Raw genomic sequence first — 23,648 nt, 5'->3', positions numbered from 1 at the left:
CATTGGAAGTGACACAAGCTAAATTGCGTAATAATTATTCAGTCGTGCGGAGAAACCACGTTGCTGGCGATTGCGGGACCAAGACCCGCTGCACACTTATACGCGAGGATGCACGATGCTGATAGGCGATGCTGCTCATGCGATGACTCCGCATCTGGGTCAGGGTGGCACACAAGCAATCGAAGATGCTGCTGCTTTTGAATTGTTCAATGACCCGGATTACGACGCTTGTACTGTAGAAGAGATCCTGCAAATGATGGACAGAGTCAGGAGACAGCGTGCTACTCAAATCCAGACATGGACCCGAGAGTTTCAGACTTGGAAAAAGCGTGCCTTGGAGGAAAGGTACACGTGGTACTGCTGGACGTATCCAGGTATCAAGGAATGCTTGAAGCGATTGAATGCCGGACTTGAAATGATTGAACTCAAGCACTTCAATGATACGGATGCAAAGCATTCCCAGCAACAGGCTCTGATCGCTAAGCCTGGAGTTCTTCAGGAGGTTGTTCCATAGGCGCTCTCCACTTTCTAGAGGACTGTCGTTGTGGCGCGACATGGTCGCAAGTGGTACCAGTACGGTAGTGCTGGCGCGAATGCAAATGTATCAAGTTCCATCATTGAGTTCCATCATTGAGTCTCTACATGTTCAACTCTCATCACTTTGGAAAAAAGTCCTGCGTCGTCCTGGTCAGCTTTTAGTCGCCCTGAGTTTGCGCTGTCCTGCAATAAACTTTTACTTCTCTCTTCGTTGCATACCTGTTGCACGCCAAGAAGTAGGTACGGTACCGGTATATGACATGGGCCGAATGGGAAATTGGTCTACCGATGACCGAGCCAAGGAAAACCCCGACCCGAAAAATGATGCCCGACAATACCGTACATATTTGTGATCCAGAGAAAGTATCTTGTCGCTGTAAAATCGAATATTTTGGATAAGGACCATTGTGCAGCATTTCGCAAGCCCATGGGAAAAACCGTGGACAATGGGGTCGACTGAATTTCAAGACAGTCATTACGGGCTGGCCGCGATCCCAAAAGCCCATGCGGACCCACTGATGGGTATGAAACACAACTTTCTGGCAGATGAAAGTACGCAGAAAGTAAGTCTGGTGGTGGGAGCCTACAGAGACGCGAACGGGCGACCGTGGAGACTACCTGCAGTGATTGAGGTAAGTGTAGTCGGCGCGTTCGGGAAAGATCACACTAACGTACTGGAAATTATAGGCCGAGAAGAGATGCTTTGAGGGTTCAAACTATTTCAAGCATGAATATGCTCCTATCTTAGGAATCGAGGAATTCACTCTCGCGGCGAGGCAGATTCTGCTTGGGAAAGACTCCCAGGCCATAGCTGAGCGACGGGTAAGACATCGGGCAAAGCTCGGCCAGCTCATAGGACGTCAGCTGCTAAGACGTCGTAGGTATGCTCTATCCAGACACTTTCTGGCACAGGAGCTCTTCACATTGGTGCTCTGCTCTTGGCGAGATTTTTGCCCAGTCCGACGCCTTCGGCTTTCGTGCCTGCACCCACATGGCACTTGCATGCGCAGTGCTTCGAGCATGTAGGACTGGCCGTCGACCACTATCCTTATTACGATGGCGTCCAAAAATCTATCACTTTCACTGATATGGTGTCTACTCTTGGGCGTGCACCCCCGGGGAGTATTATCCTGCTCCAGGTCTGCGCCCATAACCCTACCGGCATGGATCTCGACGAAGAACAATGGCGGCTGATAGTGAACATTGTGCAAGAGCAAAGACTGTTCCCATTTCTGGATTGTGCATACCAGGGCTTTGCTTCAGGCTCATTGACCGAGGACAACTTGGCCATACGTCTGTTTGTAGAGGCTGGCGTGGAGATGGTAATCGCACAATCATTCTCTAAGACTATGGGACTTTACGGTCAGCGTGTTGGGTGCTTCCACTACGTTGCAGCTGCCCACTCCAATGCACCGGATGTGATCGAGCGCGTGGCATCCCAGCTCGCGATACTGGTACGATCCGAAATGTCGACGCCCCCTTCATATGGGGCCCGAGTGGCCTCAATTGTGCTGAACGACCCCGAGTTATATGCTGAATGGGAACGAAATCTAGTCACCATGTCCAGCCGCATTACAGAGATGCGCTGGAAATTGCGACAGGAGTTGGAAGGACTGGAGACGCCTGGAACATGGGGACATCTGACAGATCAGATCGGCATGTTTGGCTTCACGGGCTTGACGCCCGCGCAGTGCCAGCGCATGAAAAGCATGCATCATGTCCACATGCCATCCTCGGGCAGAATCAGTATCTCTGATCTCAACCATGGAAATGTGGTACACGTCGCTACGGCGATCAATGAGGTCGTGAGATGGGGCCTTGAATGTTCATAGTACTCCTGGCCAAATCTGAGAGTTGTAATTCTTCACTGTCCTCCATTACTCTCACTTGACACACTCGGCAGCAAAACATTACATCATTCAACGTCCAAAAGACGTTCTAGCAATAATCAAATTGAACAACTTCTGGAAATTATTGTGCGACATTCAAGATTTGTCACTCGACAGAACTATGAAGATGAAATGTAGTACACAGATGTCGTACACAACTATACTGTGTATTGAATGTCATCTTGCGATAGCATGTGCTTGCTGAAAGGCCACCGGGATTGTGCTTGCTAAAGATCAAGAACATTGCACACCCTCTACTGATCAATCAAGCCGCACGGATAAATTGAATTCTTTCACTACGGAAAAAGCTGTTGCATCACGGGGGCAAAAGCTAGGGACTAGCTGTACGGAGTAGAAAAACTACAGTTACTATTTACCATGCGACAGGCGAGCCATCCTTCCACAGCACAAATTGACCCGATCCTGACTGTCTTGTCGCGTCGTCAACCTGCAAGGATGAAGTGTTAGCGGTGATTTCATGGTCGACACACGCATTGATAGACGTACCCGAGATAAAATACCCCGTGCACTATCATGGATAGTTGTCTCGGCCTGTTCACGTCCCAGTAGCCGGGCAGCATGGTTACCCATGTCGGATTGCACATACCTGTAGAGTCAGCACGTTGACAATGACAGTCGTGATGTGGTGAAAACCCACCCGGGATCCACGACGAATGCGATCAGCCATTCGTTTTCGTAATGCAATTTGCGAATCAGCCAGTTTCCGGCGAGCTTCGAAAGCGAGTACGCGGCCAATGGTGCCCTTCCCAATCGGTCCATGTCTGAAATCACGCCAAGGCGTGCGCCGATGTACACAAATTTCGGCGCGCGGATAGATTTTTGAAGCAAAGAGTTCATGGCCTGGAACAAGAGCAGAATCGAATACGCGTTAACCATCATGTGCTCTTCTAGTTGTTCTAGTTGCGTGCTGGAAGCCGGATGGTGATCGTTGGCGATTCCGGCATTGGCAATGACGACGTCGATATTGGTGATGCCGTGAACGGACTGCAACTCCTGGACAGCTCGCTGGGGGTCTGATGGGTTCGCACAGTCTAACTGGACGACTAGAAGTCGTGAGTTGGTACCCAGCGCAAGACCTTGAAAGGACGCCTGCGATGTCGCTATAGATCTGACGCATGCCACAACAGTAGTTGATACGCGACGGAGGAGCTGCTCTACCAAACCTCTACCTAGTCCTGCGTGTGCCAAAATTAATTGTGACTTCTTTACAATTTCCTACTGTTATGATGTGTACTCACCCCTGTTTGCACCAGTCACTATATAGATTGTCTCACTGGCGCCTGCAAGCTCCATGCTGTCACTCCCGCTACTTGAGGGAACAGATGTTGCCATCCAAAAGACAACCGTACTAGTTGAGGTAATCAATATAATTGCGAACAATATAAGGGGCCCGATAACTGGAGTTAGATATTCGTAACCGTACGAGGCTCACTATGTCAGGAGCTTCGTCATCGGGCTAGATGCAATGCAACTGGGTTTTGTGATGCCGTGGGTTCCAGGCTATTGGCATTGCGGGCAGTGCCGACATGGCCGGACGTCCGATGCTTCTGACATGTCCGATGTCAGCCTTGCCTACCTGACTCCGGCTCCGGCCAAGTAGTGTAGTATGATTGCATGACATTCATTGCCTTGAATCACAGACGGGACATGTCAGTGTTTTGTCTTTATTGAAGCACGTATCTGTGTAAGGGTTAGGAGCTTTCTCTGGCGTGATAGGATGGTAGGATTAAGAAGAGATGAATTCATATTCTATCGTAGTATACTATTCTCGATAGTGCTATAAGTAGTTTCCTTATGATATACTGTTTTGCCTTGAATAGATCTACTTCTCTGATTTCCGTTTAGTAACAATTGAAGCTAAATCTGTCTAAAAATAAATGGTAATCTTGCCGAGTAGGTAGGCAGGGTTTTTGCGGATGTGGTTCAGGCGCTTGCTCTTGGAGGATGCCTACACTCCTAAAGTGGGCTGGCTTAAGTGCCTACTAATTATCTATGTCACGCTGAAATTTTAACTACAGCCACTATCTCGAAATCTAGGGTTTTAGAATCCTAACTGAGTCAACGTGAAAAGTTGCTTGTGCGGCGTACCGTTGTCATTGGTGGGACGGAGTAATTGAGAGGTCGGGTTCGCATAGGCTCCTCTTTCGCCAGCTTTGAAGGTACTCTCGTCCTCGGTCATTGTACGAATGCTACACGTGTCAATAGTTGACTCGATATAGGTGAGAGTGCCGCAAACCTTCACACTTCCGACAGCCTGATCCGAAATTTGGATACTTTGACGCAAGGCCCGTACGGAGTCGTGTGTATGTAGGGCAATCGTCGTTTGCATGACGAAAATGTGACAGCAGACATGGCCGACGAGCGAGCGGTAGCCAAGCACCGAGCATAGCTTATTAGTGTGTTCTGCTGCCAGCTCCAAGTGTGGCATCACAGCCACTGTATTCATCTTGCCGGAACAAATAACCAACCTTTGGCATCCCTTCCCAACATGCCTTTTTACCAAATGTCCTTCTTCAAGTTCAAGCCGGATGCGGATCCCGCACTCATCCAAGAGTGGCTTGCCATCAGTAAAACCATGCCGGAGAAGATCCCGTGTAAGTATCTTGATACGTGTGGGGACCATTCAAGGTCGATTAATACGCTGACATGGTATCAGGTGTTCGCAGTCTGGTAGCTGGCCGACCGGCGGGGCAGTTCAAGCACTTGGCCAAAGGCTGGGATGTGGCCGCGTGCATTGAACTTGACAATGCCGAAAGCCCCAAGGAATTCCAGGAACATCCGGAGCATGTCCGGTAAGTGAATCACAATGGTCACTCGTGTCGGTGCTGAAACTTGATTGTATGTTTACAGTCCGCGAGAATTATCGGCCCAAATCTGCGATAGAAATGAGACTGTTTCGATTATGTTTGAAGTAGAGTGAGGAAAAGTCATGCTCGGGGTGGCTTTCATCAAGTGCTCTCTGATAGAACAGTACAAGGGAATTGATCCAATGAGGCATCGATTCGATTCGCAAAAATACATGTCCTATTCTATCTACTGAGCCTCTATTGAAGACGACCAGTCTTGCTTCAGTTGACTCTCCTTGGCGTACTTTTTGCTATAGCTTTGGCCCAGAGCGAGGCGTGTGAAGTGTTTTGTATAAGAGTGATGGAGTGATGTTATCTGGCAGATGGTCAGCACCAGGTAAGTGGATAAGCACGCCAAGGCACTAGTCTTAGTCAAAGCGCTAAGCCTCTCTGGTACACCACATGCAGTATTCAATGAATCAATGCTGTGATTAGCTGCAGATCTCGTAGCATCTAAGTATGCCGAAAAGATCTCTCTGAGAGAGAGAGAGAGAGAGAAAGGAAGAAAGAAAGAAATTGTGCATAAAACTGTGATATTCTATCTTATTCTGCATTGTTGTTGTAATTTCCACTGCAAGCAAACATGGTTCCAGATTTGAAAAAAGACTCAGGCTGGGACGGGAACATCGAGGGCATTGACTCCGACACATAGCCAGGCGTAAAAGGCAAGAGAATGGAGAAGACCGAAGAAAGCGTCCTCGCCCAATGCCTCCACGCAGGCATCCCACAAAGGATCCGGAAGCCGGCCCGAAGCGGAGAGGAGGTGGCTGGTGACTTCCAGCGCCACGCTGCACGGACCCTCTAGCGACTCAGGCTTGTTCCCCGCCATCAACGCCTGCGCCTCCGAAGCCGTCACGATGGCCTTCTTGACGTATCTGCCACAACATCGACGTCAGCGACAAGTCTTGTGGTCGTCTTTTCTTCTCAACTCCTCGCCTACCTACCGGTTGCTCTGACTGGACATCTCGCTGGCAGCTTGGAAGTGCCCTGCGACGGCCAGCGTGGTCATGTTCCTGACCCGCTCGGGCGCGGCTAGGTGAAAGACGGCGACGGCGAGCTCGTTGTGCGCCAGGGCGATTCGCGGATGCTGCACATATAGCGGAAAGCCGCCAATGAAGGCACCCCGCTCATCCTGGTAGGTGAATGTCTCGCCATTCGCGCCGTACGCCCGTGACGTGAATGCTGCAAAGTGATCGTGCACCTTCTGCTGCTCTGCGTCGAGCTCGTGGCGCGGCGTGGGGGGGATGCGCGACATGATGGTGCTGCTGCTGCTCAATGCTGCTGCTCAGCAATGGAGCAGATGCTTTTCAACCTCGACCGAGCCCCGACTCGCGGCTCGACTTCAATCCTGTATACTGCAATACCGAGCAGCCCAATGGACCGACGTGGCTCTGGCCCCCGACTCCTGGGCGTCGGTGCTCGCCGACATGTTGCATGTTTTGTAGCACAGGGGCTGGCCCCCAGCACAGGAAGCATCAGCCCTCGTTGGCAGCATCACTGCTCGTTCTAACATGCCCTTGGACATTGTCGTCGTGGGCGCCGGCATTGGTGGACTTGCCACCGCACTCGCCCTTCGCCGTTGCGGCCACAGAGTCGTCGTTCTTGAGCGAGCGGTCGGCAAGACTGAAGATGGATATGCTCTGAGCTCGACGCCCAACGCTTCCAAAATCCTTCAAAGACTGGGCATCGACCTCTCAAATGTAGGCTTCACGCCATGGCTGGGCATCGACGGCTATGTGGGAGACGTCGATGCCACGACACCAGCCTGGAGAACATTATGGGTTCCGCCGCCAGCAACGATTGAGGATCGCTACGGAGCCCCCAGCGGCTTTATCCATCGAGCCGATCTGCACCGAGCCCTGTGGGATCTGGCAATCTCGACTGAGGGAACAGGCGTGCCAGTCAAGATCGTCGAGGGTGTCACAGTGACCTCATTCAACGCAGTTGCGCCCAGCGTGTCGACGGCCGCTGGCCAGGTGCATACGCCGGACCTGGTCATCGCCGCAGATGGTGTTCGATCGATAGCTCATGCTGCAGTTGTGGGAGAAGAGCGGCCAGCAGAGATGCCAGAGGCAGCCAGCATTCGATTTGTCCTTGCATCCAAGGACCTGCAACAATACCCAGCCTGCATGAAAATGGTCCTAGAGAGCCCGTGGCGGATGAGCCACTTTTCAGGTCAGGACAAGTCAGTGGGCCTCTTTCGCTCGGCCTGCCGAAAGTAAGTATGCCCTGAAACTGTGTGGCAAGATGAGTTGCATGGGAGTATTGACCAGACGGTACTGCTACAGTGATGAGATTCAGAACTTTGGCGTCTACGTGTACCGCCATGTCGACGAGGCCAAGATTTGGACAAAGGCAGAGATTCGTCAGCTGGCGCTCCAGTGTCTCGAGTCCTACAAAGAGCCCATCCCACAATTAATTCGAGCAGCCCCTGAAGATCCGTTTTACCTACGCAGGATAGCTCATCGCGAACCGCTACCCCAATTCTACAAGGACAGACTTGTTCTTGTTGGGGATGCTTGCCATCCCATGATGCCCTCGTTTGGCCAGGGAGCTACCAGCGCTATCGAGGATGCAGCGGTCTTGGGCGTAGTGTTGAGGAACGTCCATCGACCTCAGCAGATTGCATCCCGCTTAGAGATTTGGGAGAAGTTACGCAAGCCGAGAGCCAGCGCCATGGTCTATCTGTCCCGCCGCGACTCTACTGCTTTCGACGTTTCACCGCAGCTACAGACTGCCATGAGAAGATTCCTGCCCCCAGATCAGTTACCCGAATGTAGGTTTTGGAGCCTTGTCCTGCCTTTTCGCGTGCCACAACTGATAGATGCCAAGTCAGTCCGTCCGCCATCGTAGATTGGATATGGGCATATGACTGTATAGAAGTGGCAGAGCAAGCAATGAAGGGACGATGGGAAGATTCCTGAGGAGGGCTGGACTAGTTTCATTGGTTTTTTGGCTTATGGTTGACTCAACCATATCTCTAATTTATTCATGAGCGAAAAAAAGAACGTGTAGCTTCCATAGCTCTTTTATTTTTCTAGTTATCTAAGACACGTCGCATATCTCCATTTCCTTCGTGCTCCCGCCGCCAGCTCATCTTTGACATTTGCCCAATCGAATGGCAATGCCTGGCCATGCTTCTCAGGCCATTGTCTGACCCCAAGACCAGCAGGCAGAGCAGCTCGCAGGTGGGGTTCTATTACGTCTTCCAATTGCGTCGCCTACCAGTACTCGAATCTCCTTTACAAGAGTATCTGTGAATGACAATCAACCTTTCTCTGGGCCATCGGTTTCTTGTAAATGGCGCTCTGTTGACGCGCAACAAGACTAAGGAGATGTCTTCAGGGTCGCTGCTGAGCGCTGTTATTTAGAAAGTCATAAACCGCGTATTCTGCTCCGCGAACTCGTCAACCTTCTTGTACATGGTGCGCCGCTTTGGATTTTTTTGTTTTTAGAAAGGATCGTGTATATCAGCTAATTTGTCGCATACAAAAATGAACAAAAAGCTCTCTCTTTTTCTCCACCCAATCAGCTAGAGCGGTGGAGCATCGCCCAAGTAGTGCGTCAGGTAGGAAATACTATCAAATGAGCTTTAGATTACAGTCAAATACGATAGCACAAGATTGGATGGGCTGAAGGAACTTTCTGTCAACCCCAACTGTTGCTATGATGACCTCACCCCAGATCTCTGAACTACCATCGCACTCATATAAGCCTTCTAATACTGAATTACGTTTTTCCTTAGTGGAAAGAGACGTATGCCGCCATTTATCGGTCATCAATCCTTGCAATTCCATATCGCCGACGGTCGGTTCTCGGCATAACCACCAACTCGTTGAGTCTAGAACTCTACGATAAGACAATAATACGAGCGGATGGCCACTGGTTCACTCAAAAAGTACAACAGCCAACCAAGATTGACAAAAAGTAATTGGCAGCTGCAATGGTCCAGGCAAATGACCGCTTCGATCGATACCTACAATGGCTATCTGGACCCCAAAAAGAAACAAGCAAGACAGCGGTGCTAGGTGGGTTTCCATACCTTCTAGACGGTACAGTCGCTTCTGCATATAGAAAGCTTGCCAGAGAGATCGACGCTCTCCAGGTTCCGAAGGAAGTCAAGGAAACAACCAAGTTAGCAGTGGCAGCTCACTATGGAGCGACAGGAGAGATTGCTTGGCTATCCAGCCAAATCAAAGCCTTGACGACTTCACAAGTGGACTCCATTATCCGGCGCACGAAACCTACCACTTTGACTCTGGCGGGAAGCGCGGCGTACGATGCTGTCACGTATCTGGTAGGCACACCAGGACCATTGCCACCTCAGTACTGGGAGACGTGTGTCGATACATTGGGGAAAAGTGGAACCATTGGAATTCTTCATCTCGTTGGCCTGAACATCGGAGCTTCCATGATTTCGAATGCTATTGATGCCCCAATAATCAGTGTTGAGGAGTTGTCTGCGGTGAAAGAGGATTGAGAGACTTGAACATCGCTGTTTGCATAAGGCGTACGTGCTGTGCAGCAGGAACCACCACGAGAGTCGCTAACGTAGCCTAGCAAGAATGAGAAGAAGTGCCTCAAATCCTCGGGAGTTCAGACGTATAGGGATGCGAAAGTCGGTCAACTAGTTTCTCTGTCGTTGTATTTCGAGTGTATATAGTGCGCAAGACCCCCAATCCCAATCAAATGTCTCGGTATCTCGGAATCAACATTGAAACCGAATAGACAATGCTCTTGATTCCCGACAGTGGAAACCTAGTGACCGATCACATTTTAAAGTTCCAATACTTGTTATCTCCGAGCTCTGTGGGTTGGCTGCCTGTATTTATTCAACATCACAAGCAACTCATAGAGAATGATGGTATTACTCAATTGAGAGATCCAGCAACTCCACTCTTGACTTGGCATGCCAATTCATAACCACTAGCAATGGCCCCTTTCAACACCATCTTACTTCTCGGCGCCACGTCCGGTCTTGGAGAGTCTGCCGCTAAGCGCCTCCTTGGCCAAGGGAAGAAAGTCATCGTCACTGGCCGGCGACAAGCTCGTCTCAATGCGCTGAAGGCTGAAGGTCTCGAGACCTACGCAATGGATGTCAGCGACCTTGCCGCAATCCCAAAACATCTCGACACCCTCTTCTCGACTTTTCCTGACATCGATACTGTATGGATCAACAGCGGCATCGCAACGCGTTACTCGGTCAAAGATATCAATTCCTGCAGTGATGCCGATCTCACGCTCGAAGTGACGACCAATTTGACTGCAGCAGCGATCATCGCACGTCACACGATTCCTCGCTTCCTCGCCCGTGGAGAGCACGTCGAATCGCACTTCCTCATCACCACTTCTGGCTTGGGATTTGTGCCCATTCCCTCCTTCCCCGTTTACAATGCTTGCAAAGCGGGCCTTCATTACTTTCTCGTCTCCCTGCGCCAGCAACTCAAAGACTCTCCAGTCAATGTTATTGAGATTGTGCCGCCATATGTGGCGACTGAGTACGTTCGAGAAAACCGGGAACAGGCCCCTAAGAATCTTCAGGCCATGTCGCTGAAGGACTATGAGGACGAAGTATTTGCCCAGCTTGATAACATTCCGGCGAAAGAACTTAAGGAAGTTGCTGCTGGGCCCTCAGCTCTGAGGGTCAAGGCGTGGAGGGACAGCCTTGGTGCAATGGTTGCTAAGTCGCCATTCACAGATTAAGATTCTCACCTACATAGTCATGAGTGTGGTGCACGTAGTAGTCATCTAGGTTATCTCACCAATTGGATTTTGCCCTCTTGTCATGAGATCGGAGAACGACGATCAGTTCGTCATCAAGTCCAGCACAAATTTCACGCTTCAGGACCTGACCTTGCTTTCACTTGCCGTTACTGTTCTTTTTCTAGGCGTGCGGAGTGCTTTTTTCTTATGCGCCGAATGACAGCGGTCGGATGATCGGGGGACGGGATCGGCTCATCAAATGACAGAAGTCTATAGATACTGTTGCTTTTAGTTAACTAAAAGCAAGCAGCTGAGGATCCAATCGCAATTCGTCCCAATGGTGGCTTGTTGCTTTTAGTTCATGAAGTGTCTTTTGTCTTACCGTCGTTACATATACATGTTGAATGGGGTCCTGGTAGCCACTAGCCGAACTAAATAACCTCGTCAAGTTCTTTTAGCCTAGTATGGGATACCAGAGCTAGAGCATTTAATTCAGGTCGCACTAAATAAGAGGTTGAAGTAGTCAAGACAAGCTTTATACTAGATGTTACTAGTTAGACTGCGAAACCTGTACATCTCAGCACTACAAACGCGTCACGTCCATAAATAACTTATGCAAGGTATATATCCATTAGTATCGTGTTTCGGCTGCAGCCAAATATCCTAGTTTGGGTACTAGAGAAAAGAGATATTAAGATCTTTCTGTGATCGACGACTCCTTACTTGTATTTATTGCGTGCAATGGGTAAGATGATAAACTGCACGACAAAATTCCACTCGCAAGCCCGAAAATTATACCAAGGAACGGCGATATGAAGAGTATCGCAATCACAAGCCACAGAGCTCACATCGCTGTAGACTGCCTTAATTCGCAGATATGGGAATCTGCTGCTGTTCAATGCGCCTTATAGGGAAGTACTATTTGCCTTGACTCTTCAGTTCGTTCCATAGCTGTTCTTATCAGTTACCACCGCAATGTTTATACTTATGCCTTCTCCCTATTCTACAGTCCCAACTTACGTCTTCGTATGGTATAGATTGAAAGATAGTACACAGACCTCATTTCGTGACTTGCAGAAGCAACTGGAAATCTATCGATACGGCGAGAGCCAATGGCTTTTAAGCGTGTTGGCGCGCATATACCGCATGTAGAGTGACTATAATTCTACACACGTCCCGTTGACTGAGTTATCCTGCTAAACTGACAGAGGTACTTAATGGTATGTTCAAGTGAGATCGCGATGCATACATGTACCTTATGTACCTAGCTAGCATACATCAGCGATAGCGGAAACGAAGAAGAGCTAAGACGTCGTGAGTAGTTTGATCGAGGCTAGAATCATTAGATCTAGATGATTGCACCACAGACTATGGTCTTCTTAACAAGGGCTTGATAGTTTCTCCATGTTAAGTGACAGTCGGCACTATGGCCAATATTGTACGGAATTGCACCACACCAGTTTCTCGCCCCCTCCAATATCTTGGCAGGCCAGAGATCACGCTATCGAATGGCTGATTGGCAAGGTTGAAACATAGGTCCTGCCGCTTAAGCGGGACCATTGCACGCCACTTGAATATTCTGCAGAAGTACTCTTCACCTAAATCTACAGCGTAGTTAGCGAAACAGCGTGTTGTGGAGTTGGAATTTCTAGTTGGTGGGATGTGAGATCTCAAAAGTGCTTCGAAAATTCAACCTGACGAGACTTTGAACCTATTGGCAATCTTTCGAATGTATACCTAAAATAACCTTCACTTGACATGTAACGCATGTATTTAGGATACGGAGTATACCAGCTTGACTCCACTAACTAAACCCTTGCGAAGCTGGTCAATCCCACCTAATACTCCTTCCCATCCACCTTCTCCAAGCCGTACAGGGTGCGGCTTTATTAACCCCTTCTCCAGTAGTTCTTGAGCCAGCTCGTAATTTTTCCTTGCGAATGCGACATCTTCCGGGATGACAGGGGTGTGTACACCGAACTGCGTAAATGGCTCTCCGAAGGAAGTATAACCTGAATTTTTTTCGCTCTTTATGTCTTTACGAGAGTACTTCACCGGCAGGACGGAGGCAATCGCACCACCACAACTAGAAATGCAGGCCTCACAGATGGCGGCACTAGAACTCGTGCTGATGCAATCAAAGACGTGTTGGAGGCTGTCAGAAGTATAGTGACGGACCTCCTGGGCGCATGTAGAGCTGTGGTAGTCGAACGTCTTCTCGGCGCCGCGGTCAAGGGCCAGAGAAAAATTATGTGGTGAGCAAATTGCGACGACCCTAAAGCCCGATAATCGAGCGAATTGTATTGCAAGAGTGCCCATTGAAGTGCTTGCTCCATAAATCAGGATCCATTGAGGAGGGTCTGCAGCTAGGGGGACCACTTCAATCGACGAGTCAGGCAGAGGAAGGCCTAGAAAATGATATAGCGCTTGACCACAGCTGTTTATGGCATGTGGAAGAGATGCAGCTTCCGTATCGCTAAGGAATGATGGGACTTGTAGACCCAAATTTCCTTTGGAGAGCGCGTACTCGCCAAAGGCACCTGTGACAGTTTACGGATTAGCTCATGCTAAAGATGATAGCAGCATTATTGAATCTGGGCCCACCTTCTTCAGGCCGGTCGGTGTTACAACCGTGTGAGATGGTGGCTATGCGATCCCCTTTCTTCCATGGTCTATCGACTTTGGAGCCAACTTTTCCAATGCTGCCGCCTAATGGAAGCAATTAGTCCTGATAGCATGGATCTAAAAAGACTTAGCAGACTGGCTTACAAAGATCGATCCCAACTGTCTCCCCTCCACTACCGTGGCGATCAATGATTTTTCTGCCCGCGTTATAAGATGGTAATCAAAACAGGAATTTTCGACTTTTGTGCTCACGCATCGCTAGGATTGACCGCTACCGCTTTAACTCGGATCAACACACAATCATCTCGCAAATTCGGAGTCGAGGTTTCTTGCACCTCTGCGGTGTGGTTCGTAGTTATCTTGATCGCTTTCATTGCTGCTGTTTTCCTGCTAACTTTGATTCTGACTCACCCAGAGAATCAGATTGCTTCGAGATGAACGAAGCTGTAGCCAGTATTGCAGTGATTAAGCCTTATCAACACCGACGCTCGCACCGAGGGCACATTCATACCCCTGCTCTGACCGAGCTTGGCGCTGGAATCCCGAGGAGAAATCACATAACGTGATCCACCACCGAGCGCCCACCCCCACCGAGCGCCCACCAACACCAAAATCCACCACCCACTAAATGAGGATATTGCGCCACCCACAATAGCTATTATCACAAGATTTCTTAGAGTCGCGATTATTAGATCTATTAGAGTAGATTAAATATTTTAGATTATATAAGTAGCTTTTTAGGGGGTCTAATTAGGCGCCCACGCTATAAAGTTGCCTCTACTACTATATCCTCTTCTACTAGCTCCTTATTAACTACCTTAGCTAGTATAATAGTAGGAGGCTTAAGGATTTACCTCTTACCTATTTAGGACATTTTAATATTATTTTAGAGTTACTTTTCTAGTTACTTAGTAGTTTTCTACTTATTACGTGTAGCAGCTTTTTAGGTAGCTTTCTCCTCCTACTCCTTCTTAGTAATTACTTAATTTAGGTAACGCTCCTTTATAAATTAAGCTTTAGCAAGCTTCTATTACTTATAAAGCTTAATTACCTTACTTTTTTAGTGTTATAGCTCCTATTCTTTAAGGTTCTTTTACTCCTAGAGCTTAAACACTTGCTCTACCTTTAATAATAAAATAAATTAGGCACTACTAATAAATTATTATTAGGGGGTAATAATAGAGGTTTACTACGCTTCCTACGCTTCTTCTTATTAGCTAGGGTAGCCCTTAGGTGTTTATTTTTGTGGTTAAGTAGAGTATTTCTTACTAATATAGTATAGATTATCTAGCTAAGCTTCTTTAACTATTTATTATAGATATTAATTATAGTATTATAGAGTAACTACTCTATCTTTCTCTAATTACTTATACTTAATATTAAGGTTATACTATTACTTAAAGAAGGCTAGTTACTATTATTTATAGGTGCTTTAAACCTTAAAAGGATAATATTAGGGTTAAGTAGTAAGATACCTATTACTTTAAAAGCTATTAATATTAGCTTTTCCTTAAAGGTATTACTCTATATAGTATTAAATAACTAGTAGAAATCCCTTTTAGTAATGCTTGTAAGCCCTTAGGAGCTATCTAGAAAACTAGATAGTTAAGCTTTGTATAAAGCTACAAAGGGAGTAAATACTATAATATTAATTAGCTAAAGGGTATAAGTGCTATAAGGGGGATATATTATAAGTAGGATCTTATATTTATTATAGTACTTAATAAACTTTATTATTACGTAATGTTATAGACTAGCCTTAAGGGAGAATACAATAAGCGTTAATAATAGTATTTAGTATCTTAAAGGAGAGGTAAGCCCTCCACGCCTTTTTATAGGTGTCTAGTGTGTTCGCTTAGTAGTAGTGTTAGACTTAGTCTATCTTGTGTTAGACCTAGGCTTAGGCATAAGCCTAAGCCCTTTACATACCCCTAACCTTCCCCTATAAGCTATCGTGAAATCGTCTTTCTAGGGGTCTAGGGTTATATCTTTGTCCTCTATAATCTATATTAGGCTTTATTACTATATTTTTTAGTTTTATTATTATATCTTTATATTCCTTCCTAATTTATAACAGGCCTGTATATTAAGTAGTACACGTGCGTAGCGTCTATACGCTTATTTTAGCACCCTACTATAAAAGTTCTAATATAGCTATCCTACCCTACTATAAATTTCCTAAACTTACTTTGTTATATAGTAGATTTTCCTAGCTAATTAGTCTTATCTCTACTCTTTTTCTATTAATCTAGCCTATATAGCCTCTATTATATCTCTATCTACTACTACTAGTACTAGTAGTAGGGAACTACTATAAGGTAGTTAGACCCTACGCTAGGCCTACTAAGATAACGTGCGTACTTTTAATATTCTCCCTATATTTCCTGCACTAACTTCTACTTAGCACACATCTCCCTAAACATAGTTGCTTAGTAGCTTTATTATTTCTAGTAACTTAGATAATAAGGAGTATAATAGTAGCTTTGTAAAGCTACTTCCCTATAATTAGTATATTAACTAGCTTTATCTCTTTAGCAAGTATAACTATTAGGAAGGTAGTAGTAAGTTCCCCTTAATTTTTGTTTTCTTTATAGCAAGTTCTAACTATATCTAGGGCGCTTATACAAGTCCTACTATTATAGCCACAAGACCTATACTTAATTAGAAGCTATCCTTACTAATAATCCTAACGTTTGCTAAGCCCTCTGTAACTAGCTTTAGTTTTATTATAGTTACTAGGAGGATTACCTCTATATTGCGAAGAAAGGGACCCTTAGCACTTTTATAGGGAAACCTACTAAAGGCACCTATTACTAGTTTATACTATAGTTCTACTAGCTCTACTATTATTTTAAGGATCTTATATTAAGGGCTTAAACTAATAACACTATTACTCTACTTACCCCTACTACCTACTTGCGCGCCTATAATTAGTATTAGCTTAGTGCTATTATTCTATCTACTACTAGTGCTCTAGTGTTTCTACTTTAGTCTACTATTACGCCTTTATATAGTAGTTATAGTAATAATAATATTATATAGCTTGCTACTACTACTAGTATTACCTTCTAGCGTATTAACTAGCGTATAAACAAGACCTAGGCCTAAACTAACCTTTATATTAATTAGCTTAAGAGCACTACTAAGCGCACTACCTAAGGTATTAAGACTCTTATTATTAGTGTTAATTTTCCCTTGTTTCCTTTATATCTATTCTAACATTTATTTTCTTTAGGCCTAGGGTGCTACGCGTTAGCTAGCTATTAAAGCACCACCCTTCTCCTACTACTACTACTACTGCTATTTATACTTATTAACTAAGTCGTCCCCTACCTACACCACGCGCAAGCGCTACTACTATTACTAAGAGATATAGAGGCGTTAGAATAACATAAATAATAGTTTAGGGGGGGCTAGGGGGGGGTTAGTTATAGATAGTAACGTTATAGATACTACTACTTAATTATTAGCTACACTATAAAACTTTAGTAGTAAGGCACTTGCTTAGAGTATTATAAGGAGAAATAAAAGATATCTCTAATACCTTCCTACTTCTTAATTATAACAAAGGTCTAAGTTATTATTCTAGTTTCCTTTTACCCTTACTTCCTAGCTTTTATATATATTAGGCTATTATTATACGCAGCATCCCTATACTATTCCTTAAACCTATCTAGAGCCTTAGTATCCTGCACTACCTCTAATAGGTGCTATATTAGATTAATATACCCCCTCTATTTTACTAGGACTTAACACTTCCCTTTTCCTCTTATATTCTTTGTATAAAGGATCTCTTCTACTTCCTATTTATCTAGTGTTATATCTTTATTTTCTAGAGTAACTATTAGACCTAGTTATAAGTCCTTAAGCTTCTAGCTTAGCAGCGGGTTATTAGTCGCTCTCTCTAGCAGATCTATATGCATAGTCTTATACAAGCTCCCTAGTAAGTCTAATACTACTATAAGTAGAGTAGGAACTTATATTACTTTATACTTTACCTATAGCTAGTTAAACTTTTTACTTAGTTAGTTTATCTTTATATTATATATTATAAACTAAACTATATTACCTTTTAGGAACTTTTTAGCTAGGTATTAGGACTAGTTTATTACTTCTTATTATTATTGCTATTAGAACGTAATAGCAGCTTGCGCTAGTTCTATACCCCTCTATAGGTGCAATAAGAACGCTACCACCTCTCTATAAGGATTCTTAGGCTTTACTAGTAGTAATATTGTCTTTTAGAGCGTGTCTATAGTATACCTATTTAAAAGTAGATTTAGGCTAATACTAGTTATGCTAGAGTCCCTGTTATTAAGTGCAAGTTAGTAGGCTAGCAGGTAGTTAGGCTAGTTAGTCTGCTTAAAGCATACTATTATACGTAGCACCGCCTGTACCTCTTAGTTTACCCGCTCTATCCCCCTGTCTATCTAGGGGTGGTATGCAGTAGATAGTAACTAGTTTATCTTTATTATCTAGCACAACGTTATCTAGAAAGATCCTAACTAGTTAGAGCCTTAGTTAGTAATAATAGAGGATAGGAAGCCCTAGAACTACTACTAGTTATCCTAGAAGATCCTTATATAATAATTAGCTACTATAGAGACTGTTACTTTAAGCTAAACATATTTAGACAATCTATTAGTAATAACTAATAGGAACTAAGGTTTACTATTATCTTTTGTAGGTAGGTTAACTATAAAATCTATAGATATTTAGGACTAGTATTGTAACGTAACTAGTATAGGTTATAACAGACCCTATTAGCGCTTCTAGGAGATATAAGCACTATAACAATAGCAGTTCTAAATATACTGCGTAACGTCTCCTAATATTCTATCCTAATAATAGTTGCAGCGTAGTATTTAAAATATTATATTCTTCCCTAGATATCCTACTAAACCTAATTTATGTGCTTACTATATAATAGTAGTTATAAGGGGTTCCTATATTAGCAACTAAATAACGCCCCTCTAAAGCAAAGTGCTATGTACGCTAATTATATAGTCCCTAATCTATTGCTTTATATTAGCTAAAACTAGGAAAGACCTAGCGCCTTTCTAAACTGTATTAAGACGCACTTAGTATATCTTATCTTCTAGTACTACTTTGTCCTATAGTGTCTATATATATAGGTTAGCAAAGAGGCTAGCGCCCTTTAGTAACTTAGACGCCTCCTCTACTTCTAATACTATAACCTAAATTAATTTAGGGCGTATTACTAACTATAGTGTTACTTTAGAGGAGTTTAAATCTTATAGTTACCTACTTAAGGTATTAGGTTATCCTATAAGATAGCTAGGTCTATACTATAGGATATACTAATATTTTAAAAGTTCCTCTACCTAGTAGCACTATTACTTGCTTAAGCTTTAAAGGCTAGTAAAGTACTCTAGGTTTTTATAGTCTATAAATATTGTGAATAGCTTATAAACACTCTATAGCTCTACTAACTAACTTTTAAGATACTTAATAATAGCTAGTAGTTCCTTATTATATATAGTGTAGTTTTGTCTCTCTAGTATTAGTGCTATAGAGTAGTAAGTAACTAGGCGCTAGACGCCCCTAACTTTTTATAATAAGTAACCCCTAAGAGCGTATCCTAAATAGTCTACTTCTAATAACATTTCTTTAGCTAGGTCCTATTATATTAGTACTAGTCTAGATATAAATGCCTTTTTTAGTGTATTAAATATACTCTATTCTTCCTCTCCCTATTAGAATAGGGTGTCCTTCCTAGTTAGTTAGTTTAAAGGCGCTACTACTTTAGAAAACTTTGCGATAAAATCGCAGTAGAAGTTAGCAAAACCTAGAAAACTCCTTACCTCTCTTATATTCCTAGGGGATTCCTATTCCTATACTACCCTAAGCTTTTTAGGGTTAGGTCTAAGTAATTTGCCCGCCTTAATAATATAGCCTAGGTAGCGTACCTCCTTAATACTAAAAGCACATTTCTCTAAGTCTAGGTATAGTCCTACTCCTTTTAATAGCGTAAGTATATACTTTACTTTTTCTATATAGTTAAACTAGTCTCCTCCTAAATAAATTAGGATATTATTAAGGTAGGCTATTATATATAATCTAAGTAACTCTATAAGCGCGGTATTAATATATTATTAGAAAGTAGATAGCGCACTACTAAGACTAAATAGATATACTAACTATTTATATAACCTAAACTAGGTATAGAAAGCTATTAAGGGCTTATAACCTTCTACTATTCTAACTTTATAAAAGGTAGCGTAAATATCTACTTTTATAAACTAATTTACGCTAGATAGTATGCGCAAAGTTTCCTTAATAAGTAGTAGTAGATATTAGTCTAATATTATTATGCTATTAAGCATCTAGTAATCTATATAAAGGCGCTAACTACCTAACAGCTTCTTTACTAGTAATACTAGAGCTCTAGCTGCAGAAGAGCTTACTTAGATCTAGCCCTTGTCTATTAATCTAGTAAGTTATGTTCTTAGTTCTAGCAATTAATCACGCGATATAGGGTACAGGGGACCCTATAGGGGGTTAGGCTAGGTTCTATCTAGGAGAGTTATTAACTAAATATAGTAATCTATACTACCTTAATAAGGTAGTAAACTGCTTGCTAACTCTTTGTTAAACAGGTCCTTAAACTCTTATAGTTCTAGTAGTAACTTTATCTTTCTAGTTTTATACTTAGGTTTATAGGGAACTGTGTTATTAGTAATATAAATAGTGTGTATATTAATAGGACTTCCCTTACTAATACTTCCTAGATATTTTGTTAGGCGCAAGTTATATATTACCTATAAAATATCTAGTATATTTATTATAAAAATTTGTACCTATATATCTTCCTATTAGGATCCTTAATTTAGCAACCCTGCTATAACTAAACCTAAGATAATAGAGATATAGGTAGGATGCAGGCGTCTCCTGCTCTCTTATACTACTATATTTCCTGCCTTCCTAATTATTAATTCGCCTTATAGAATGTTAATAACAACGCCCTATCTGCACAGCTATAGTCTGCCTAGTATTAGTTAATAGGAGAGACTAGGTACTATATAAGCTAAAAGCTAAGACTACTAACTATCTAAATTATAGTCTAATACTACTAACTATAAAATTCTTGTACCCTTAGTAATTCCCTAGGTATATTATAAGGGTTGTAGGGGAATATTAATAAAGTTCCTACTAATCTATCTTGCTAACTTTTCCTTAACTATACTAAAACACTAGCACCCTAAATTAACTATCGCTTGCATATTCTCTACTCTGCCTAGGAGGAGGGGAATAAAGAAAGGAGGATTATTTAACCTAGCCTTAATATCTAGGGGATACTTAATAGCCTCTACTATTAATAATTCCTTTATTATAGTATCCTCCTTATACCCCTAACTTGGCCTAAGGTTAGGGGCGGCTAGTTTCCTAAATTAGGGCCGCTTGCTAATACTATAACTATCTTAATACCTACTAGTTACAGTAATAGGGTATTAGGGTATACACGCACAAAATAACTACCCTATCTACACTAGGTGTAGACCTTTGCTAGTTTCTATGTATTAAATAGGTCCTGTAGGATCTAGTTAGGATATAATATTAGTAGTTTAGTAGGTGCACTTAATAAGGCTACTACTTCTACTATATTTATATTGCCGTCCTAATCTAAGTTAGACTTCTACTAGGGTTCCTTAGACTTACTAGCCTAAAGAAAGCCTAGTTCTAGAGAGGCTATTTTAATATCTACTATAATTATCTTATATTCCTCTATAGCTACGTTATAGTTTATCCTAGAGACTCCCCTATTAAGGGAAACTAAGTGTATATAACTATTAAGAGATTACTAAAGTTATAAAAGCTTCTATTTATTATTCTAGTGTAAACCTCCTAACTATATAAGGAGCTATATAAAATTTACAAAGAACTCTATAAAAGGCTAATTTTAGCCTTAATATAAGTATTCTAATATAACTTAGGCGCGCTCCTACCTATAATAGTTGCTATAATAGAACGCTAGGTAGTTAAGAAACCTGCTTATATCCTAACGCTTGCGTGCCCTATCCTTAAAGTATAGTGCTATAGCGCGCTAGACTATAGGTAATAACTAGGACTAAATATATATAAACCTTGCCTCCTTATCCCTAATAAAGACCTTGTCTGCACGCAGTTTAAACTCTATAGTTATTTGCTAGGAGGAGAAGTTTGCCTTAGTGCTATTATATAGCAAGCTAACTAGGAAAGGTTTATAGTATAAGGCAGGAGAGGGTAGAGGTAGTATATTATTAAACCTAGTAGGCTTAGAGGAGGGTTAGGATAGAATCTAATTGCGTATTTCCTTGTTCTATTAACGTAGTATAGCTATTATAGCAGAGTCTTAAGCCTATTATTCTATTAATCTATAGACCTATTATATTAGCCTTTCTACTATATTAGGTTGCACCTGGTTATTCTAAACATCTAGCGCGTCTATCTCTTATTACTATTATAGTATATTTAGAAGAAGATACTAAAATATTATAGACTAGCCTTAAGGGAGAATACAATAAGCGTTAATAATAGTATTTAGTATCTTAAAGGAGAGGTAAGCCCTCTACGCCTTTTTATAGGTGTCTAGTGTGTTCGCTTAGTAGTAGTGTTAGACTTGGTCTGTCTTGTGTTAGACCTAGGCTTAGGCATAAGCCCAAGCCCTTCACACGTAAGATCTATAGCTATTAAGAATAAGGAGCTAGTATAAAGTATAAGCTTTAGCTTTTATCTTGCAATTAAACACCTCCTTAAGCTAGGATACCCCTAGGGTGTGGCTTATCTACCTACTTAGTAATCCTATAAAGAAAGCTTAGTATTATAATAGGTTAAAATCTTATAACTAGGTATCCTATAGAGCTCTAGATTAGGACTAATAAATAAGGGTAAAGGTAAGAGTAGTACTATTAGCGCATATGCAAGCTATAGTAGTAATCTACTCCCTATTACTATTCTAGAGTATAGCTCTAATCTTTCTCTACTTATAGGCGCTCTTATTAAATATATATTTAGTTTTTAATAGTACTCTAATAAGAAAACCCTTCTTATCTATATTATAGATATACTAACTCTTAATATTATATTACTCTATTTTTTAGTGTAAAAGCTTAAAATATAAGCTATACTTAAAGGTAGAATTAGCTTTAAAGTAGTTATAATTAAGCCTAGTAGCCTAATAGGAGATAAGATTAATATTATAGTAGTTAATAAAGCGCTATACCTAATTTTTACTTACTAGATTCCTTATTATTTTAGTTATAAAATTTTAAATAATAGTCTATATAAGGGGTAATCCTTACCTATAAAGCTCTTTAATATACTTTATAAGCTTACTTTCTTATATAGTGTTAAGTATTTAACTATTTAGTAGAGTAGTAGTACACGCCTGCTAAATTTTCTAGTAGCGTCTAGATAAGGTTAACTATAAGCAACTATACTTTTCTACTATTTCTAAGTATATAAAATCTTCTCTAAGAGTTAAGGATTTAATTGCTGCAAGCGTGTCGTTAATAGGTGCCATAGTTGTTGAGAAATTTGGTGTTGAAAATTTGGTGATTTTGGTGTTGGTGGGCGCTCGGTGGGGGTGGGCGCTCGGTGGTGGATCACGTTAACATGTTCCATGTGAGGCCTTGGGACAGTCGTGAGAGCATCCAGCCTCGGGACGACTCTGAACACATACTGCTCTCGGTGCGAGAGTAGCGACGACAGTAGACGTGACTGGAGTACCTTATGCGCAATCATGGTTACCATGGGGGTGGTTACCTATGTTTGCACCTCTGTCCAGAATGAAATGAACTGTGGGATCAAACAGGAGACGTAGGCGAAAGGGAGCCGTGGAACGCGCCGCGACCTTTCTTGCACCGAGGTCGGGTGAGCAAGTTTTGCCGAAGTCTCAGCGAGCACGGAACTCCGACAGGAGAAGTAGCGATGCTATGACCGTGAATGTACGTTAGCTGATCCCATATAAAAACCTCGAAGTTGCGATATGTGCTGACAATAGTTAACATACTTTCAAAGCATCAAA

At 42.9% G+C, this 23,648-nt stretch overlaps 8 protein-coding genes across 8 annotated transcripts; 5 read left to right on the top strand and 3 right to left on the bottom strand.

The window, feature by feature from the left end:
• Positions 1-115: 115 nt before the first annotated feature.
• IAQ61_007437 (uncharacterized protein) lies at positions 116-514 on the top strand (the record flags this gene model as incomplete). Its single annotated transcript, XM_066097584.1, has 1 exon — positions 116-514. One exon carries the CDS (start codon positions 116-118, stop codon positions 512-514), a length of 399 nt encoding a protein of 132 aa, XP_065952081.1.
• Positions 515-893: 379 nt separating this feature from the next.
• On the top strand, positions 894-2,401 carry IAQ61_007436 (uncharacterized protein). Its single transcript, XM_003842386.2, has 3 exons — positions 894-1,169; positions 1,225-1,359; positions 1,419-2,401. The coding sequence occupies exons 1-3, from the start codon at positions 984-986 to the stop codon at positions 2,367-2,369; spliced, it is 1,272 nt and encodes a 423-aa protein (XP_003842434.1). The 5' UTR covers positions 894-983; the 3' UTR covers positions 2,370-2,401.
• Positions 2,402-3,041: 640 nt separating this feature from the next.
• IAQ61_007435 (uncharacterized protein) lies at positions 3,042-4,072 on the bottom strand (the record flags this gene model as incomplete). Its single annotated transcript, XM_066097583.1, has 2 exons — positions 3,042-3,622; positions 4,024-4,072. 2 exons carry the CDS (start codon positions 4,070-4,072, stop codon positions 3,042-3,044), a joined length of 630 nt encoding a protein of 209 aa, XP_065952080.1.
• A 416-nt stretch (positions 4,073-4,488) lies between these two features.
• On the bottom strand, positions 4,489-5,070 carry IAQ61_007434 (uncharacterized protein; the record flags this gene model as incomplete). Its single annotated transcript, XM_066097582.1, has 1 exon — positions 4,489-5,070. One exon carries the CDS (start codon positions 5,068-5,070, stop codon positions 4,489-4,491), a length of 582 nt encoding a protein of 193 aa, XP_065952079.1.
• A 1,335-nt stretch (positions 5,071-6,405) lies between these two features.
• Positions 6,406-8,146, top strand: IAQ61_007433 (uncharacterized protein; the record flags this gene model as incomplete). The annotated part of the gene is made up of 3 exons (XM_066097581.1): positions 6,406-6,428; positions 6,744-7,511; positions 7,582-8,146. The coding sequence occupies 3 exons, from the start codon at positions 6,406-6,408 to the stop codon at positions 8,144-8,146; spliced, it is 1,356 nt and encodes a 451-aa protein (XP_065952078.1).
• A 1,090-nt stretch (positions 8,147-9,236) lies between these two features.
• IAQ61_007432 (uncharacterized protein) lies at positions 9,237-9,773 on the top strand (the record flags this gene model as incomplete). Its single annotated transcript, XM_003842391.1, has 1 exon — positions 9,237-9,773. One exon carries the CDS (start codon positions 9,237-9,239, stop codon positions 9,771-9,773), a length of 537 nt encoding a protein of 178 aa, XP_003842439.1.
• Positions 9,774-10,225: 452 nt separating this feature from the next.
• Positions 10,226-10,996, top strand: IAQ61_007431 (uncharacterized protein; the record flags this gene model as incomplete). Its single annotated transcript, XM_003842392.1, has 1 exon — positions 10,226-10,996. One exon carries the CDS (start codon positions 10,226-10,228, stop codon positions 10,994-10,996), a length of 771 nt encoding a protein of 256 aa, XP_003842440.1.
• Positions 10,997-12,748: 1,752 nt separating this feature from the next.
• Positions 12,749-14,052, bottom strand: IAQ61_007430 (uncharacterized protein). Its single transcript, XM_003842393.2, has 4 exons — positions 13,874-14,052; positions 13,766-13,818; positions 13,601-13,705; positions 12,749-13,536 (listed from the first exon to the last, which is right to left on the bottom strand). The coding sequence occupies exons 1-4, from the start codon at positions 13,993-13,995 to the stop codon at positions 12,770-12,772; spliced, it is 1,047 nt and encodes a 348-aa protein (XP_003842441.2). The 5' UTR covers positions 13,996-14,052; the 3' UTR covers positions 12,749-12,769.
• Positions 14,053-23,648: the final 9,596 nt, after the last annotated feature.

The sequence above is a fragment of the Plenodomus lingam genome (genome assembly GCF_022343315.1).
Source record: "Plenodomus lingam strain CAN1 chromosome Unknown contig_3, whole genome shotgun sequence".
Taxonomy (NCBI): domain Eukaryota; kingdom Fungi; phylum Ascomycota; class Dothideomycetes; order Pleosporales; family Leptosphaeriaceae; genus Plenodomus; species Plenodomus lingam.
This window is presented reverse-complemented; position numbering and strand designations above follow the sequence as displayed.

Excerpts from the sequence above, each read along its gene's own strand:
- IAQ61_007436 (XM_003842386.2), top strand. The coding sequence starts at position 984 with ATGGGGTCGACTGAATTTCAAGACAGTCATTACGGGCTGGCCGCGATC. Across the intron at positions 1,170-1,224 it reads GACTACCTGCAGTGATTGAG|GCCGAGAAGAGATGCTTTGA; the intron begins GTAAGTGTAGTC and ends TGGAAATTATAG. Across the intron at positions 1,360-1,418 it reads AGGCCATAGCTGAGCGACGG|GTATGCTCTATCCAGACACT; the intron begins GTAAGACATCGG and ends AAGACGTCGTAG.
- IAQ61_007430 (XM_003842393.2), bottom strand. The coding sequence starts at position 13,995 with ATGAAAGCGATCAAGATAACTACGAACCACACCGCAGAGGTGCAAGAA. Across the intron at positions 13,819-13,873 it reads GCGGTCAATCCTAGCGATGC|AAAAATCATTGATCGCCACG; the intron begins GTGAGCACAAAA and ends TAACGCGGGCAG. Across the intron at positions 13,537-13,600 it reads CACCGACCGGCCTGAAGAAG|GTGCCTTTGGCGAGTACGCG; the intron begins GTGGGCCCAGAT and ends AAACTGTCACAG.